Source organism: Manis javanica, chromosome X, assembly GCF_040802235.1.
Source record: "Manis javanica isolate MJ-LG chromosome X, MJ_LKY, whole genome shotgun sequence".
NCBI classification, from domain to species: domain Eukaryota; kingdom Metazoa; phylum Chordata; class Mammalia; order Pholidota; family Manidae; genus Manis; species Manis javanica.
In genome coordinates this window covers 60,609,672-60,627,362 of record NC_133174.1, presented here as the reverse complement: position 1 = coordinate 60,627,362, position 17,691 = coordinate 60,609,672, and the positions used below count along the sequence as shown (strand labels likewise).

The 17,691-nt window shown below is 43.2% G+C and overlaps 1 protein-coding gene across 1 annotated transcript in view; it reads right to left on the bottom strand.

The window, feature by feature from the left end:
* Positions 1 to 4,931: 4,931 nt before the first annotated feature.
* The window catches only part of DMRTC1B (DMRT like family C1B), a 64,320-nt gene continuing 51,560 nt past the window's right edge, over positions 4,932 to 17,691 (bottom strand). The window contains 2 exon segments of the mRNA XM_017681333.3: positions 4,932 to 4,961; positions 6,517 to 6,737. Coding sequence (XP_017536822.3) covers positions 4,932 to 4,961; positions 6,517 to 6,737 — 251 coding nt within the window.

The following is a 17,691-nucleotide window of genomic DNA, read 5'->3' as shown; positions in this document are numbered from 1 at the left end:
AGAATGCATATAGACAAATTATTAGATACCACAGAATTTGGTATAGAGGCTGATTTTAAGTTCAATATACTTTTTAAAAAGCCCAATGGATTTCTAGAAATTAGATACAAATAGAAAATGTGATTTTAAACAGATATCAAGTTCAAGAGCAACAACGCTCTCGATTATCTTGGGATAAATCCAGTAAAAGAAGTACAGGATCCATTCATATACTGATGAACACTTAGGTTGCTTCCATTTCTTGGCTATTTTAAATAGAGTTGTGATAAACATAGGGGTGCATATGTATTTCTCAAACTGGGCTGCTGCATTCTTAGGGTAAATTCCTAGGAGTGGAATTCCTGGGTCAAATGGTATTTCTGTAACAGTTACCAAAGGGAAAGGGACTGGGGAGGATGGGTGGGAAGGGAGGGACAAGGGTGGAAAAGGAGCATTATGATTAGCAGACATAATGTGGGGGGGGGTGCACAGGGAGAGCTGTACGACACAGAGAAGACAAGTAGTGATTCGATAGCATCTGACTACGCTGATGGACAGTGACTGTAATGGGGTATGTGGTGGGGACTTGATGATGGGGGGAGTCTAGTAAGCATAATGTTGCTCATGTAATTGTACATTAATGATACCAAAATAAAATTAAAGAAATAAATAAGTAAAAGAAGTACAGGATCTGAATATATGAAAGATACAGCTAAATAGTAAACTGAGAGATTAAAATGTTAAGGAAGACCCACATGAATAGAGAGACATCCCATGTTTGGTGATTAGAAGGCTGGACATCATATAGTTGGTTCTCCCTTAACTGATTCCACAGATTCCATAAAAACGCTATCCAAATGTGTTGCAGATGAGTTTTCAGGGATCAGGGCATGCTGATCCTAGCACTTACATGAAGGGCAAAAGGCAAAGAATAGCGAAGATACGCCTGAAGATGATGAATAAGACATGGGAACTTGCCCTGCCAGAGACCAAGATGTCTTACCAAGAGATAAAAGTTAAGATACTGTAGCTGTTGACACAGGAATAGACACATTTATCTGTGGGACCGCACAGGAAGCTCAGCAACAGAGACACAGGAATATGGACCAGAATGACTCCAGACACTGCCAAATGTTGTCTGGGGGTGGAAAATCGCCCCTGATTAGGAATCCCTGACATGGGAATATGGATCGATCCTAAAAACACATGCTGAATTTTGTAAAAGTAAATTACAGAATACCAAGGCCATGAGTTTAACAGTGCATGCACATATAATATTCACATCCAGAAAGAGAACAGTCTGGGAAACAAGGATTGGGGAGCACAAGACTCTGCTTCATGAGTTACTGGCTGGCTGAGTAAAGTGAGCAGAAGGAGCAGCCGCGGGGAGGCGAGGGGGGCGGGACTTTGTGGGGAGTTAGCTTTGGTGGAACTCAAAGGTCACTGGTTGCCGGCCACAGCAGTGGGAGGTGGAAGGTAGTGCTGGAAGCTCAGTGGCCATTGTGGGAAGGGCGGGAAGTGGGGTGAGAGCTGGGTCTTCCCTCACGCCTGTCGTCGCTGCTGATTGATTCTGACCTGTTGGAGGCTGAGATAACCACGGGCTGGCATCAGGAATATGACCCTTGCTCTCCATACCTCTTCTTTCCTCCCTCCCTCTGGCTCTGGATCCCCAATCCCTTCTCCTCTCCACCTCAGCATGGTTTCTTCACCTGCTCCCGATGTCCCACTCCGTCCCCTGCCTCCCCCTCTATGGAAGAACCCCTGTGGGAGGACTCCTTGCCCCAGGCCCCCTGGGTCAGGGCCCATGCTCTTGCCTTTGATTCTGAGGTGGGGGCAGTAGTGAATGATTGAGCTGCCTGAGAGGAGTTGGTGCACTCTGGGTGTGTGTGTCAGGACACCGGGGGGTCGGGGGCGGGTGTGCGCTGAAGCAACATTGTTGAAGCATGATGAGGAGCATGGAAGATTGTTGGGAGGCAATGCGTGGGTTTGCTTGAAAGCAGAGACGGTGCATTGTTGTAAGAAATCAGTGCAGTGAGGAGTTGGCTGTTGGCGAGATCAGGTCTGGCGTTCGATATAGGTCTCAACAAACATCTATTCAATGAATAATCGAGGGGATGAATGAATGAAAACAATTATTGAAAGAAGGGCTTGGGATCCAGCCTAGTACTATGATTTCATGGGGGTACAAAAAGGAGTGTCAGCCTAAAGAGTGGGCGAGAGAATAATGAAGATTGCTGTGAGGTCCAAGAAAAAAGTCAGAATGGAATGTGAGAGAAAATTGAATGTGGGGAAGCTAATATTGGAATTGAGTGCAAGGGGCATAGAATCATGGGTAGGGATGAGTGAAAGCAGGCGGTCAGGCAGACAGTTGTGGAAGTGGATGCGGGGAATAATAGTTGTGTATAGCAGAGTGCAGGATGATACATGAGAGAGTAGTAATTGTTGAGGGGGGCACAAGGGTGCATGTGTATGCCTGAAGAAAGGGGGGTCTCTGTGGAGTGAAGGTAAGCAAAGAGAATAATAATTGGATTGCAAGTGTACAGGATCCATGCCAAGAGTTTCATGGAACAAGGCTAATGCGTGAGTGGGGCTTCCTGGGAAGGAGGCTACATGAGCAAGAAGGGAGGGTGCAAACTGATATCAGCAGTGAGCAGGCTGAAGAAGAGTCCAGTCACCTCAGATGGGCTGTTCCAAGGGCAGAGGAAGCACTTCGAGGGTAGGGGATCATGTGGCCATTGTGACCTCCACTCCTGGCTCTAGAACCATGGATCCCGATGAAATGCCTGCTGTGCCCTTTTGCCCCTCCAACTCCACCACTGGGCGTGAGGCTGCAGCCCCATGCGGGACTGACCTTGGCCCCAGAAGAGCTATAAGACACTGTGCCCACTGCCACAACCACGGAATCACTGACCAAGTCAAGGATGAGGAGCACTCTTGCCTCTTTGAGGCCTGCGAGTGTCACAAGGATGCCCTCTTCTCGTGAGTATGGTGTCTGACAAGGGCAGGGGAGTGGGCCTCCTTTAAATGTGACTGACTTGAGATGTACAATCCTCCACTTTAGGGAGAATCCTATGGTCTTGCCTGCCGAGAGTGCCTTGAAGATGGAGCAAGGGCACCTAAAGAGGCACCTGCCTCAAGGGCTGTTAAGGAGTGGGGCCACCTCTCCCAAGGCTCACAGCCCTGTGAAGAAATTGGCCGTCCAAGGAGGAGCCTTCAGTGAGTGTCGCTGTCCAGGGAGGGAGCCTGGGTTTCAGTGCAGGGAGCCTGAGTAGCTCTGTCGCCAGTCCTACCTCTGAATTTTTATATGGCCTTGGGTGTTACTTCTCAGGCCTTGGCTTCCCCAACTCTGTTATCTACCAAGAGTTGGTGGGAAGTGGAGATCTGGGGAGGTCAAAGAGGCCCATGGTGAGATGAGAACTCAGATTGGGGGTGAGGTAGAGTTGGGTGGGGTCAGTGGGAAAGGCTCACCTAAGCTGTCCCCAGTCTCTCACATCTGGGGAGGAGAACATCATGCCCCAGCTGGAGGCCCACCCCTGTGCAACTGCCTGGGGAAGTAAGGAGAGTCTGGGGCCAGTGGGAGAGGATCCCACCTCAGCCACCACCCAGACCCCTTCCTCTGTGTCCTGAAGTCCTGGGTTCCATCTCTAACCCTACTGCAACTCGCCATGTGACCTTGGGGAGAAAGTACTTCTGGGCCAGTTGCAAGGTGACAAGTAGGACAGGCTGGTCTTCAAGGTCATTTCAGCTCTGACATCCTGGGCTCCTATCCCAGTCACAAAACATGCCCATGTCTCCTCCCCATGGCTGGCCTGGTACCTGACTCCAACCTATGCTCTCTGCTCCTGCAGGAAAGCTCCCAGGGTACTCTGCTGACAGACCATACCCCAGAATCTTTGTCTCCATCCTGGACTCCAGCAGCCTTGAAGATGCAACTGACAATTTCTCTTTCCAGGGCTTCCCTGAGGCCTCCTGCACTGCCCAGCAGGTGAGTTGAGTGAGGAGGACCATGGTGCTAGTTGTGTATTGTGTTTGGGTGCCCAACTTTGTGCCTGATGCCATGGGAGATAGATGAGGAAGTGGAGGCAGTGGCAGATGAGCAGGAGGAGGAGGAGCAGGAACAGGAGGATGTGGAAGAGGAGAAGGAGGGGAGGAGAAGGCGGCATCTCATACTCCCACATCCAAATATTACAAATGCCTGCCCCTCTCTATCTACTGGTAGTACGTGTCTGTCAGAGGCTTTAATCTCCTGGCCTCTTCTTTGCTTCCAGATGCTCAACTCTGATCCTCCAGCTTTGTGCCAACCTTGACCCTCTTCTACTGCAGCCACAGATTCTGGGAAAATAGTGGAGTCCTGAACCCTGGCAGGGGCAGAGCTCAGTGAATGGGAAGAGCAGAAGGCCCAGGGATGGGTGGGGCCTTCAGTGGAACTGGGGACTGAAGGGGCACTTGTCACACAAGGGGGGAGGTGTGCGTTCTCAGCTCCCATTCTCTCACACCCTTTCCTTTGCAGGCTCCCAAAGCTTGTGAGCAGGCCTCGGTTTCTGCCTCAGAGTGGTGGCAGAAGCTGGAGGTGGCTGAGGCTCTGCTGAGTCTGAAACTCTCCCCAAGCCCCTTCTGGCTCCACTTTGCTGTTCCATCCCTGCATCGCACCGGGTAGCCTGGTTCTGGAAAGAGAACACAGGGTGGGGATAGTTGGGAAATGGGAGGGCTTTGTGGTAAGCAGGGCCTAACTGGGGACACACAGTCTCCTTGGTCTGATGATGCCGGAGATGGCAGCTGATGGTTGCTCAGTGAATCATTAGTTTATCAAGCTTTGTGCTCAACAGCAAATGTCCAGCACCCTGATGTCAAGAAACAAGGAAACTGAGGCCCTGAGAGTGGCAGTGACTTTCCCCAGGGCATGCAGCATATCATGTGCAAAGCAGGTGTCCTGACTCCCAACCCAGAGCTTGCTACCCAGCCCCCCGCAGGTCTGCTGTGGTCTGGGGAGGACATACACATAGGTGATAAGAGCCTAGTCTGGAAGGAGATCTGGTCCCTGCCTTCAGGGAGCTTCCAGTTAAGGTGTAGAGCCTGGGCACTTTCACAAGTTGTGTTCTTGACTAAATCTCAACGATGAGCCTGGAGAGGAAGGACTGGAGGTAGTCCCAGGAGAGACAGATACCTGGGGAGGCTGAGCAGAAAGGCTGGGCACCCCCAGACCACAATGGTGGATGGGGTATGGTGTGTGAATGAAGCAGCAACCCTGGAGGGGTTGAGAAGGAGTGAGGCTAGAGAGGCTGCCAATCAAGAGGTCTGGCATGCTAGACCAGCAACTGTGGGTCGTGAGGAGCCAGGGACTGTCTGAGCCAAGGAGGAGAGTATTCAAAGGCCCTGGGCTTGATGAAGAGGAATGCGGTGGTTGTGATGGAGGGACTGGAGCAGGCAAGCATTGAGGTGGGCAGATCAGCAAGGAAGAGCTCTGTGCAAGAGTCCAGGCGACAAAGCCTCGATTGGATGGAATGTAAAGGAGGGAAGAGCAGGGAGGGGAAATGGATGTGACCTGGCCCTGACCCCTTCCTCTCTGTCTACAGCTCCTCCTGCTGAAAATAGAGGACTCCAGAGTCCTAGCCACTCTATCCAACCCAGTCTGGCCAGCTCCATTTCACTGCCTAAAGGACATCTGGGGTGCATCTCCCTCTTGAGTTAGAAGCTCAGAGGACGAGGCCTCTATGCACAAGAGTAGTGCCTGTCTATGCATTTGCACAACGTTTAGTGTGCAAAATGCTTAACATCTTTTTTAAGCCGCATGTGCTTTTGTAAGCTTTCATACCTTTTTTATCACATGGGGGAAGTTCCTTGGCTGAGGGCAGATATTCTTGTGCCTGCATCTCAGAATCCCTTGGAGCCTGGAGCTGTTCATGTTTCTGATAAAAAACAGGTTGTAGGGAGGATCACGGGGAGATGGCGGCATGAGTAGTTCAGAGGAAATCTCCTCCCCAAAACATATATGTTTATGAAAATACAATAAATACAACTATTCCTAAAAGAGACACCAGAGGATGCAGTACAACAGCCAGGATACATCTACATCTTTGAGAACTCAACATCACACGAAGGGGGTAAGATACAAGCCGTGGCCAGGCGGGACCTGAACGCTCCCCCACCCCAGGACCCGGTGGGAAGAAAGGAGTCAGAACGGGGAGGGAGTGAAAGCCTAGGACTGCTAAACAACCAGCTCTAGAAATCCGCACCCGGAGCACAGGTACAAGGTGCACGGGGTGCTGGATATTAGAGAAATGGTAAAGCAAAACCTGTGGGCAGGTCCCCACAACCGGCGCCCCTGAGACAAAAGAAAAGCGAGTGCTTTCTGCAAGTCTTAAAGAGACAGGGACCCCATAGCTGGACAAAGTCATCCCGGCACACTGAGCCAGCGGCTGGGAATCCTGGGGAACCTTAGGCGCCCTAAACCCTGGAGAGGCAGCGCAGCTCTGAAGACCCTCACAGCACTAAGCAGCCTGCCAGTCGTTCCTCCAACTGGCGCGGACCCCGACACACCGGCCCAGTAGCAGGAGAGTGGTAGCATGTGCCAGGGGCGGCCATGCTGGAAGGGGCCGGGAGCAGATCGCATGCACCAACAGTGCCAGAGGAGACCAGGAGAGGCTTCTGCGAGCCCACAGTGGCGGCAACCAAACAGCCCGGGCATGGCTTGCGCGCACTGGCGGCAGTGGAGCCAGAGGAGCCCAGTACAGGCCTGCGCGGGAGAGCCCCGCACGCACCTGCAGCGGAGCCAGAGGGAGCAGGTGTGCTCCCAGCAGCCAACCGAAATCCCAGCCCAACGCACAGCTGCCCAGGCCAGACCCAAAGGCCGCTGCTGGCACACAGCTGCCCGGCAGGGGTGCCGCTTTCACAGAGGAGCGCACCTGGCATGCCTGCCACTCCCCGCAGGGCTGTGCACTGCTCTGACGGAGACCCCTCCCACAGAAGCTTAGGGGACTAATCTGGTGGCTGCTCCAGGAGTGCGGGTAACCTCCACAGGCAGTGGAGAAGGGCAAGGCATCCAGCAAGCAGGAAAGGACTTTCTTCTCCCAGCTGACACACCCACAACCTGCCTACAGCCACCACTATCACCATGAAAAGGCAAAAAAATTTAGTCCAGTCCAAAATAGTTCAGACAACACCTGAGAGAAGAATTGCAGAGAAAGACCTAACCAGTCCCCCCAAAAAAGAATTCAAAATAAAAATCATAAACATGCTGACAGAGCTGCAGAGAAATATGCAAGAGCTAAGGGATGAAGTCCAGAGGGAGATCACAGACATCCGGAGGGAGATTACAGAAGTGAAACAAACTCTGGAAGGATTTATAAGCAGAATGGATAAGACGCAAGAGGCCATTGATGGAATAGAAACCAGAGAACAGAAACGCATAGAAGCTGATGCAGAGAGAGATAAAAGGATCTCCAGGAATGAAACAATATTAAGAGAACTGTGTGACCAATCCAAAAGGAACAATATCCACATTATAGGGGTACCAGAAGAGGAAGAGAGAGAAAAAGGGATAGAAAGTGTGTTTGAAAAAAGTTGCTGAGAACTTCCCCAAACTGGGGGAGGAAATAGTTGCTCAGACTACAGAGGCACACAGAACTCCCGAGAGACGAGACCCAAACAGGACAACACCAAGACACATAATAATTAAAATGGCAAAGATCAAGGACAAGGACAGAGTATTAAAAGCAGCCAGAGAGAGCAAAAAGGTCACCTACAAAGGAAAACCCATCAGGCTGTCATCAGACTTCTCAACAGAGACCTTACAGGCCAGAAGAGAATGGCATGATATATTTAATGCAATGAAACAGAAGGGCCTTGAACCAAGGATACTGTATCCAGCACGATTATCATGTAAATATGAAGGAGGGGTTAAACAATTCCCAGACAAGCAAAAATTGAGGGAATTTACCACCCACAATCCACCTCTACAGGGTATCTTAGAGGGACTGCTCTAGATGGGAGCACTTCTAAAAAGAGCACACAACAAAACACCCAACATATGAAGAATGGAGGAGGAGGAATAAGAAGGGAGAGAAATAATCATCAGACTGTGTTTATAATAGCTCAATATGGGAGTTAAGTTAGATGGTAAGGTAGTAAACAAGCTAACCCTGAATCTTTGGTGACCACAAATCTAAAGCCTGCAATGGCAATAAGTACATATCTTTCAATAATCACCCTAAATGTAAATGGAATGAAGGCACCAATCAAAAGACACACAGTAATAGAACGGATAAAAAAGCCAGACCGATCTATATGCTGCTTACAAGAGACTCACCGCAAACCCAAAGACATGCACAGATTAAAAGCCAAGGGATGGAAAAAGATATTTCATGCAAACAACAGAGAGAGAAAAGCAGGTGTTGCAATACTAGTATCAGACAAAATAGACTTCAAAATAAAGAAAGTAATAAGAGATAAAGAAGGACATTACATAATGATAAAGGGCTCAGTCCAACAAGAGGATATAACCATTATAAACATATATGCACCCAATACAGGAGCACCAATATATGTGAAACAAATACTAACAGAATTAAAGGAGGAAATAGAATGCAATGCATTCATTTTGGGAGACTTTAACACACCACTCACTCCAAAGGACAGATCCACCAGACAGAAAATAAGTAAGGACTCAGAGGTACTGAAAAAAAACAGAAGAACAGATGGACCAAATAGACATCTATAGAACTCTACATCCAAAAGCAACAGGATACACATTCTTCTCAAGTGCACATGGAACATTCTCCAGAATAGAGCACATGCTAGGCCACAAAAAGAACCTCAGTAAATTAAAAAAGACTGAAATCCTACCAACCAACTTTTCAGACCACAAAGGTATAAAACTAGAAATAAATTGTACAAAGAAAGCAAAAAGGCTCACAAACACATGGAGGCTTAACAACATGCTCCTAAATAATCAATGGATCAACGACCAAATTAAAATGGAGATCCAGCAATATATGGAAACAAATGACAACAACAACACAAAGCTCCAACTTTTGTGGGACACAGCAAAAGCAGTCTTAAGAGGAAAATATATAGCAATCCAGGCATATTTAAAGAAGGAAGAACAATCCCAAATGAATAGTCTAATGTCACAATTATCGAAACTGGAAAAAGAAGAACAAATGAGGCCCAAGGTGAGCAGATGGAGGGACATAAAAAACATCAGAGAAGAAATAAATAAAATTGGGAAGAATAAAACAATAGAAAAAAATCAATGAAACCAAGAGCTGGTACTTTGAGAAAATGAACAAAATAGATAAGCCTCTAGCCAGACTTATTAAGAGAAAAAGAGAGTCAACACACATCAACAGAATCAGAAACGAGAAAGGAAAAATCAGGAAGGACCCCACAGAGATACAAAAAATTATTAGAGAATACTATGAAAACCTATATGCTAACAAGCTGGGAAACCTAGGAGAAATGGACAACTTCCTAGAAAAATAAAACCTTCCAAGACTGACCTAGAAAGAAACAGGAAATCTAAACAGGCCAATTACCAGCAACAAAATTGAAGCAGTAATCAAAAACCTACCCAAGAACAAACCCCCTGGGCCAGATGGATTTACCTCGGACACACAGACACACAGAGAAGACATAATACCCATTCTCCTTAAAGTTTTCCAAAAAATAGAAGAGGAGGGAATACTCCCAAACTCAGTCTATGAAGCCAACATCACCCTAATACCAAAACCAGGCAAAGACCCCACCAAAAAAGAAAACTACAGACCAATATCCCTGATGTACGTAGATGCAAAAATGCTCAACAAAATATTAGCAAACCGAATTCAAAAATACATCAAGAGGATCATACACCATGACCAACTGGGATTCATCCGAGGGATGCAAGGATGGTGCAACATTCGAAAATCCATCAACATCATCCACCACATCAGCAAAAAGAAAGACAAAAACCACATGATCATCTCCATAGATGCTGAAAAAGCATTCGACAAAATTCAACATCCATTCATGATAAAAACTCTCAACACAATGGGCATAGAGGGCAAGCACCTCAACATAATAAAGGCCATATATGATAAACCCACAGCTAACATCATACTGAACAGCGAGAGGCAGAAAGCTTTTCCTCTGAGATCGGGAACAAGACAGGGATGCCCACTCACCCCACTGTTATTCAACATAGTGCTGGAGGTCCTAGCCATGGCAATCAGACAAAACAAAGAAATACAAGGAATCCAGATTGGTAAAGAAGAAGTCAAAGTGTCACTATTTGCAGATGACATGATATTGTACATAAAAATCCCTAAAGGCTCCACTGCAAAACTACCAGAACTAATATCGGAATTCAGCAAAGTTGCAGGATACAAAATTAACAGACAGAAATCTCTAGCTTTCCTATACACTAACAATGAACCAATAGAAAGAGAAATCAGGAAAACAATTCCATTCACAATTGCATCCAAAAGAATAAAATACCTAGGAATAAACCTAACCAAGGAAGTGAAAGACCTATACCCTGAGAACTATAAGACACTCTTAAGAGAAATTAAAGAGGTCACTAACAAATGGAAACTCATCCCATGCTTCTGGCTAGGAAGAATTAATATCATCAAAATGGCCATCCTGCCCGAAGCAATATACAGATCTGATGCAGTCCCTATCAAATTACCAACAGCATTCTTTAATGAACCAGAACAAATACTTCAAAAATTCATATGGAACCGCCAAAGACCCCGAATAGCCAAAGCAATCCTGAGACGGAAGAATAAAGTGGGGGGATCTCACTCCCCAACTTCAAACTCTACTACAAAGCCACAGTAATCAAGAAAATTTGGTAGTGGCACAAGAAGAGAGCCACAGACCAGTGGAACAGAATGGAGACTCCAGACATTAACCCAAACATATATGAGGCCAATTAATACATGATAAAGGAGCCATGGACATACAATGGGGAAATGACAGTCTCTTCATCAGATGGTGCTGGCAAAACTGGACAGCTACATGTAAGAGAATGAAACTGGATCACTGTCTAACCCCATACACAAAAGTAAATTCGAAATGGATCAAAGACCTGAATGTAAGTCATGAAACCATAAAACTTTTAGAAAAAAACATAGGCAAAAATCTCATGGACATAAACATGAGTGACTTCTTCATGAACATATCTCCCCGGGCAAGGGAAACAAAGGCAAAAATGAACAAGTGGGAGTGTATCAAGCTAAAAAACTTCTGTACAGCAAAGGACACCATCAATAGAACAAAAAGGTATCCTTCAGGATGGGAGAATATATTCATAAATGACAGATCTGATAAAGGACTGACATCCAAAATATATAAAGAGCTCACACACTTCAACAAATGAAAAGCAAGTAATCCAATTAAGAAATGGGCAGAGGAGCTGAATAGACAGTTCTCTAAAGAAGAAATCCAGATGGCCAACAGGCACATGAAAAGATGTTCCACATCGCTGATCATCAGAGAAATGCAATTTAAAACCACAATGAGGTATCACCTCACACCAGTAAGGATTGCCATCATCGAAAAGACAAACAACAACAGATGTGGGCAAGGTTGTGGAGAAAGGGGAATCCTCCTACACTGCTGGTGGGAATGTAAATTACTTCAACCATTGGGGAAAGCAGTATGGAGGTTCCTCAGAATGCTCAAAATAGAAATACCATTTGACCCAGGTATTCCACTTCGAGGAATTTGCCCTAAGAATGCAGCACTCCAGTTTGAAAAAGACAGATGCACCTCTATGTTTATTGCTGCACTATTTACAATAGCCAAGATATGGAAGCAACCTAAATATCCGTCAGTAGATGAATGGATAAAGAAGATGTGGTACATATACACAATGGAATATTACTCAGCCATAAGAAAAAAACAGATCCTACCATTCACAACAACATGGATGGAGCTAGAGGGTATTATGCTCCGTGAAATAAGCCAGGCGGAGAAAGACAAGTACCAAATGATTTCACTCATATGTGGAGTATAAGAACAAAGGAAAACTGAAGGAACAAAACAGCAGCAGAATCACAGAACCCAAGAATGGACTAACAGTTACCAAACGGAAAGGGACTGGGGAGGATGGGTGGGAAGGGAGGGATAAGGGCAGGGAAAAAGAAAGAGGACATTACAATTAGCATGTATAGTGGGTGGGGGGCACGGGGAGGGCTGTTCAACACAGAGAAGTCAAGTAGTGATTTTACAGCATCTTACTACACAGAAGGACAGTGACTATGAAGGGGTATGTAGGGGGGACTTGGTGAAGGGGGAGCCTAGTAAACATAATGTTCTCCATGTAATTGTAGATTAATGATACCAAAGAAAAAAATAAAACAGGTTGTACAAGCCAAGCCAATCAGTCTCTAAATAGGGCTGTGTGAGTTCATTCATTCATATGCCACAGTTTCTCTTTGACTTGTGATTGCTAGCATACCGGTGCACTCATGCCCATATCCATGCATATGGAAATATGAGGATGCTTTCATTTTGGTTCTAAGTTTGTGTGTGTGAACAGATAATAAACCCTTGTTGTTGTAAGCCACTGAGATACAGGAGTTGTTTGTTACCACAGTATAATCTAGACCATCCTGACTCTAACAGACTTGTTCAATTCACTTCTCAAAGTGAGAGCAGACTTGTGACATAATCTTTAGCAAATTTTAACAATGTATCTTTTAGATTGATTCCTAGATGTACTGTTGCTGACTAAGGGCAAAAACACATGTAATCTTGTCCATTACTGTCAAATTTCCCTCTATGAAGGTTGTACCTATTGCCTTTTCTCCATAAATGTATGAGAGTGCAAGTTTTCCCTGAGCTTCACCAGGAGCGTTGCCAGACTTTTGAATTTTGCCAATCTGGTAGGTGATAAATGGTGTATCAGTGTATTTTTAAACTTGCATTTATCTTAATGTGTGCAAGACTCATGTCATTTTCTTTTGGATAAGACCCATTCCTGTTTTCTTTCTTCTCCTGCATGGCCAATTGATATTTCTTGCCCAGTTTCTATAGGGTCTTTGGTTTTTTTCTTCTTTTCAGAAAAGCTCTTTATATCCTACAAATGTACTAACTAGGGCATTTGCCCCCCTTTCTATGATTAAAGTTGCAGATATTTTCTCACAGTTGTGCACAACCAATTTTCCCAGGGTCGTTTTTAATGTGCTCATGGTATTGAAAAAAACTTTTTTGCCATTAAAATCATTTTATGTTTATGCAGCCAACTTTATCAATATTTTAACTCATTTTTTCTGGATTAACACTCTTAGTTAAGAGATTTTTCCTCATTTTTACAGCCAAAAAGGGAAAATTTCTTCTGGTATTTATATGGTTTTGTATTTTACATTCTAAAGTTTGATCTATTTGGACTTTTATTTAAAAAACTTTTTAGGAATGCTGTTTGTAATTTTTAGTTTAATTTATGATTGAATTTCATTCCTTTTTGTTTGTTAAGGTTTTAACTATTTTTTCATTTTTTATTGATGCATACTTGATAAGCAATATTATATTTCTCTGAGTTGTACAACATAGTTATTCAACTATTACACAAATTAAAAGTTTCTCACCATCAGTGCAGTTATTTTATGCCATCGTGTGAGGATGTTACAATATTACCTGTTGTGTGGTGTGAGGAAGAGATCCGGTGATTCCAAAATCATTTGTTTAGAAGTGCATCATGGGAGTGACTTCAGGAAGAGGGCAAACAGGAAGCTACAGGCCCTCCTTCCACTCAGAGAGACATTGTGTTAACAGCATGAGCAAAAATAACTCTGTGAGAACTCTAGAACCTAGTTGAGAAGCTACAGCACCCAAGCTATTGGAAAACCAAGAAGCAAATCCAGCAAAATTGGCAGGAAGATTTGTGGTGTTTGGAGGTCTGTTTGTGGTCCTCCCCTTATGATGCATACCATGGAGCAACTAGAAGGAAGACCCCATTTGGGGTCCCTGCAGGGAAAGGGAAAAAATAGATTGGACTGTGCATTCAATGTCTTGATTGTCCAAACGTTGTCTGAGGGACTGGTTTCTGTCTTGCCTGACTCATAGCACTGAGAGGACTGGTGCTAGGATTTGGAAGCTGCTGACAACAGAGGCTGGCAGCACATTTGAGAAGACTCAGGGAGGAAGCAAGAGATCAGAACGTTTTAGTTGTCTTCGAACCTCCATCTGGGGTGATTGGTGAAGGTCTTCAACTATACAAAGCCAGATTCAAAGACTGGGAGAGGCAGCTGTTTTTTCAAAACATCCAAATTCCAGCAAAATATTACTAGACATTCAAAGAAACAGATAAACATGTCCCACCCACTCAAAGGAACAAAATAAAACTTCCAGAAACTAACCCTAAGGAAATTCAGATCTGTAAGCTGCCTAACAAAGAATTTAAAATAACTGTCATAAGCCAAAGCATTCTTGAGAAAGAACAAAGCTGTGTGTATATCACCCCACCTGATTTCAAACCATACTACAAAGCTACAGTAATAAAAACAGTATGATAGTGGCACAAGACCAGATACATAAATTAATAGAATAGACTACAGAGCCCATAAATAAACCCATAACTATGTAGTTAATTAATATATGACAAGGGAGTTAAGACTATGCAATGGGGAAGAGACAGTCTCTTTAATGAGTGGGATTGGAAAAACTGAAAAAAATACATGCAAAAAATGAAACTGGATCACTGACACCATATCCAAAAATAAACTCAAAATGAATTAAAGACCTAAATATAAACTGAAACTCCTAGAAGAAAACACAAACATGCACTCTTGGACATCAGCATTAGTAGGTTCTTTTTTGGTTTTTGGTACCTATCTCCCCAGGCAAGAGAAACAAAAGCAAAAATAAACAAGTGGTACTACATCAACCAGAAAGCTGCTACACAGCAAAGGACACCACCAACAAAACAAAGGGCAACCTACTATATGGTAGAATATGTTTTCAAATGATGTATCTAATAAGGGGATAATATCCAAAGTGTATAAAGAACTCGTACAACTCATCACACAAATGAAACAAATAATCCAATTTAAAAATGGGCAGAAGCTCTGAATAGACATTTTTCCAAAGGAGAGATACAGATGGCAAGAGACACATGAAAAGATGCTCCACATCACTAATCATCAGGGAAATGCAAATCAAAACCACAATGATATATCATCTCACATCAGTCAGAGTAGCTAATATAAGCAGGACAAGAATGTGGAGAAGAGTGAACACACATAAACTGCTGGTAGGATTGTAAATTGGTATAGCCACTATGGAAAGCAGGATGCGGGTATTTCTAAAAACAGAAATACCATATGACCCAGAAATTCTGAAAATTTACCTGAAGAAACCAAAACCCTTAATTCAAAAAGATTTGTGCATTCTTCCAATTAGCACACACAATATAGGTAGGTCACGGGGAAGGCAGTATAGAACAGAGAAGACAAGTAATGACTCTATAGCATCTTACTACACTGATGGACAGTGGTTGCTGATGGACAGTGTAGGGGTGGACATGATAATATGGGTGAATGTTGAAACCACAATCTTGCTCATGTGAAACCTTCATAAGATTGTATATCAATGATACCTTAATTAAAAAAAGAGAATCAATGCATAGTTTAATGATAAAAAAGATATATGTGTTCTAGCATTTATCGTAGCATTACTTATAATAGCTAAAATGTGGAAGCAACCTAAATGTCCGTCGATGGATGAATGTAAAAAATTTGGTACATATATACAATGGAGTATTTACTCAGCCACCAAAATGAATGAAATCTGACCATTTGCAACAACATGGCTGGACCTAAAAGGTAATATGCTGAGTGAAATAAGTCAGACAGAGAAAGACAAATACCAATACCATATGATCTCACTTATATTTGGAATCTAAAAAAAAACAAAACAAAAAAACCCCAGAAAATAGACTCATAGACATGGGGAACAGACTGGTGGTTGATATGGGGAGGTGAAGTAGGTAAGGAGGAAAAAATTAAGTAGTGAGAAGGTTTGATAGCTTGATCTGGGTGATGGTTACATCAGTGTATACACGTGTCAAAATTCATTGACATGTATCTCAGTAAAAAAGTAACTGTCATAAAGATGCTCAAAGAACTGAAAGACAACAAAGTAAGGAAAATAATGCATGAATAAAAAGAGAATATTTACAAAAATGGAAAGTACAAAGGAATTTCTGGAGCTGAAGAGCACAATAACAGCAGAAAATTTCATTAGAGCAATTCAACAGCAGGCTTGAATAAGAATAGAGAGAAGAAAGAATAAGTGAATTTGAAGATGGTTCGTCTGAAATCATTGAGTGAGAGGAAGAGAGTGTAAAGAGAATAAAGAGAAAAGTGGCTATGGGATGCTATCAAGCAGACTAATATACACATTACGCAGTTCTGAAGGAGAAAGGAGAAAGTTTATTTGAAGAAATAATGACGGAAAGCTTTCCAGGTCTGAGGAAAGAAATGGACACACAAATTCAGAAAGCCTCAACAATTTGAAGTAGGATAAGTCCAAAAAGAACCACAGTGAGAAACATGATAATCAAACTGTCTAAAGTCAAAGCCATAGAGAGAATCCTGAGAGCAACAATAGAAGAGCAATTTGTCACATACAAGGGAGCTTCCATAAGATTATGAGTGGACTTTTCAGCAGAAACTTTGTATGCCAGAAATGAGTGAATGATATTATATTCAAAGTGCTGAAAGAAGAAACTGTCAACCAAGAATACTGTATTTGGCAAAACTTCCCTAAAAAGTGAAGGAGAAACTAAGACTGCTGAGATAAAGAAAAGCTTAAGGATCTCATTACCACTAAACCTGGTCTTAACTAGAAATGATGAAGGAAGTCTTTTAAGTTTAAACAGAAGGATTTAGAGAGCATCATTAAGCCATATGAAAATGTTTATTTTGTAAAGGTAAATACAGAGAGAAATATAATAACCTGTGCTATTATGATTTTGGCATATAAAATTTAAATGACAAAACCAGGAAACCTTATGTTAATGGGTACCTGATACCTAAAGATTCAGTCTCTGAGATCGGTAACATAAATGATGGTGGAGAAGTAAATGAATAAAGATTTTGTAGGCAATAGAAGTTAAGTTGTTATCAGTTTAAAATAGATTGCTATAGCCTTAAAATATTATGTAATTACAATATAACCACAAAGCAATGTAGAGTATACACAATAATAAGTAAGGATGGAATCAAATCATATCCCTACAAAAATATCAGTAAAGCATAAAGGAAGGCAGAAGGGAGGGAAAGAAGGGACAAAAAAAACTACAAGACATGCAGAAAACAATGAGCAAAATGGCAGTAGAAAGGCCTTCCCCGTCAGTAATTACAGTGAATGTAAATGGATTAAACACACCAATCAAAAGACATAGAATGGCTGGATGGATAAAAAAAGACAGGATCCAACTATATGCTGTCTACATGAGACTCATTTTGGATATAAGGACACACATAGGCTGAGAGTGAGATGATGAAAGAATATGTTCCCTGCAAATAGTAACCAAAAGAAAGCAGGGGTGGCTACACTAATATCAGACAAAAGAGACTTTAAATAAAGAACTCTTACAAGAGACAAAGAAGGATATCATATAATGATAAAGGGGTCAATTCACCAAGAAGACATAAAAGTTATAAATATTTATGTACCAAACCTTAGAGCTTCTAAATATATAAAGAAAAATTTTACAGACTTGAA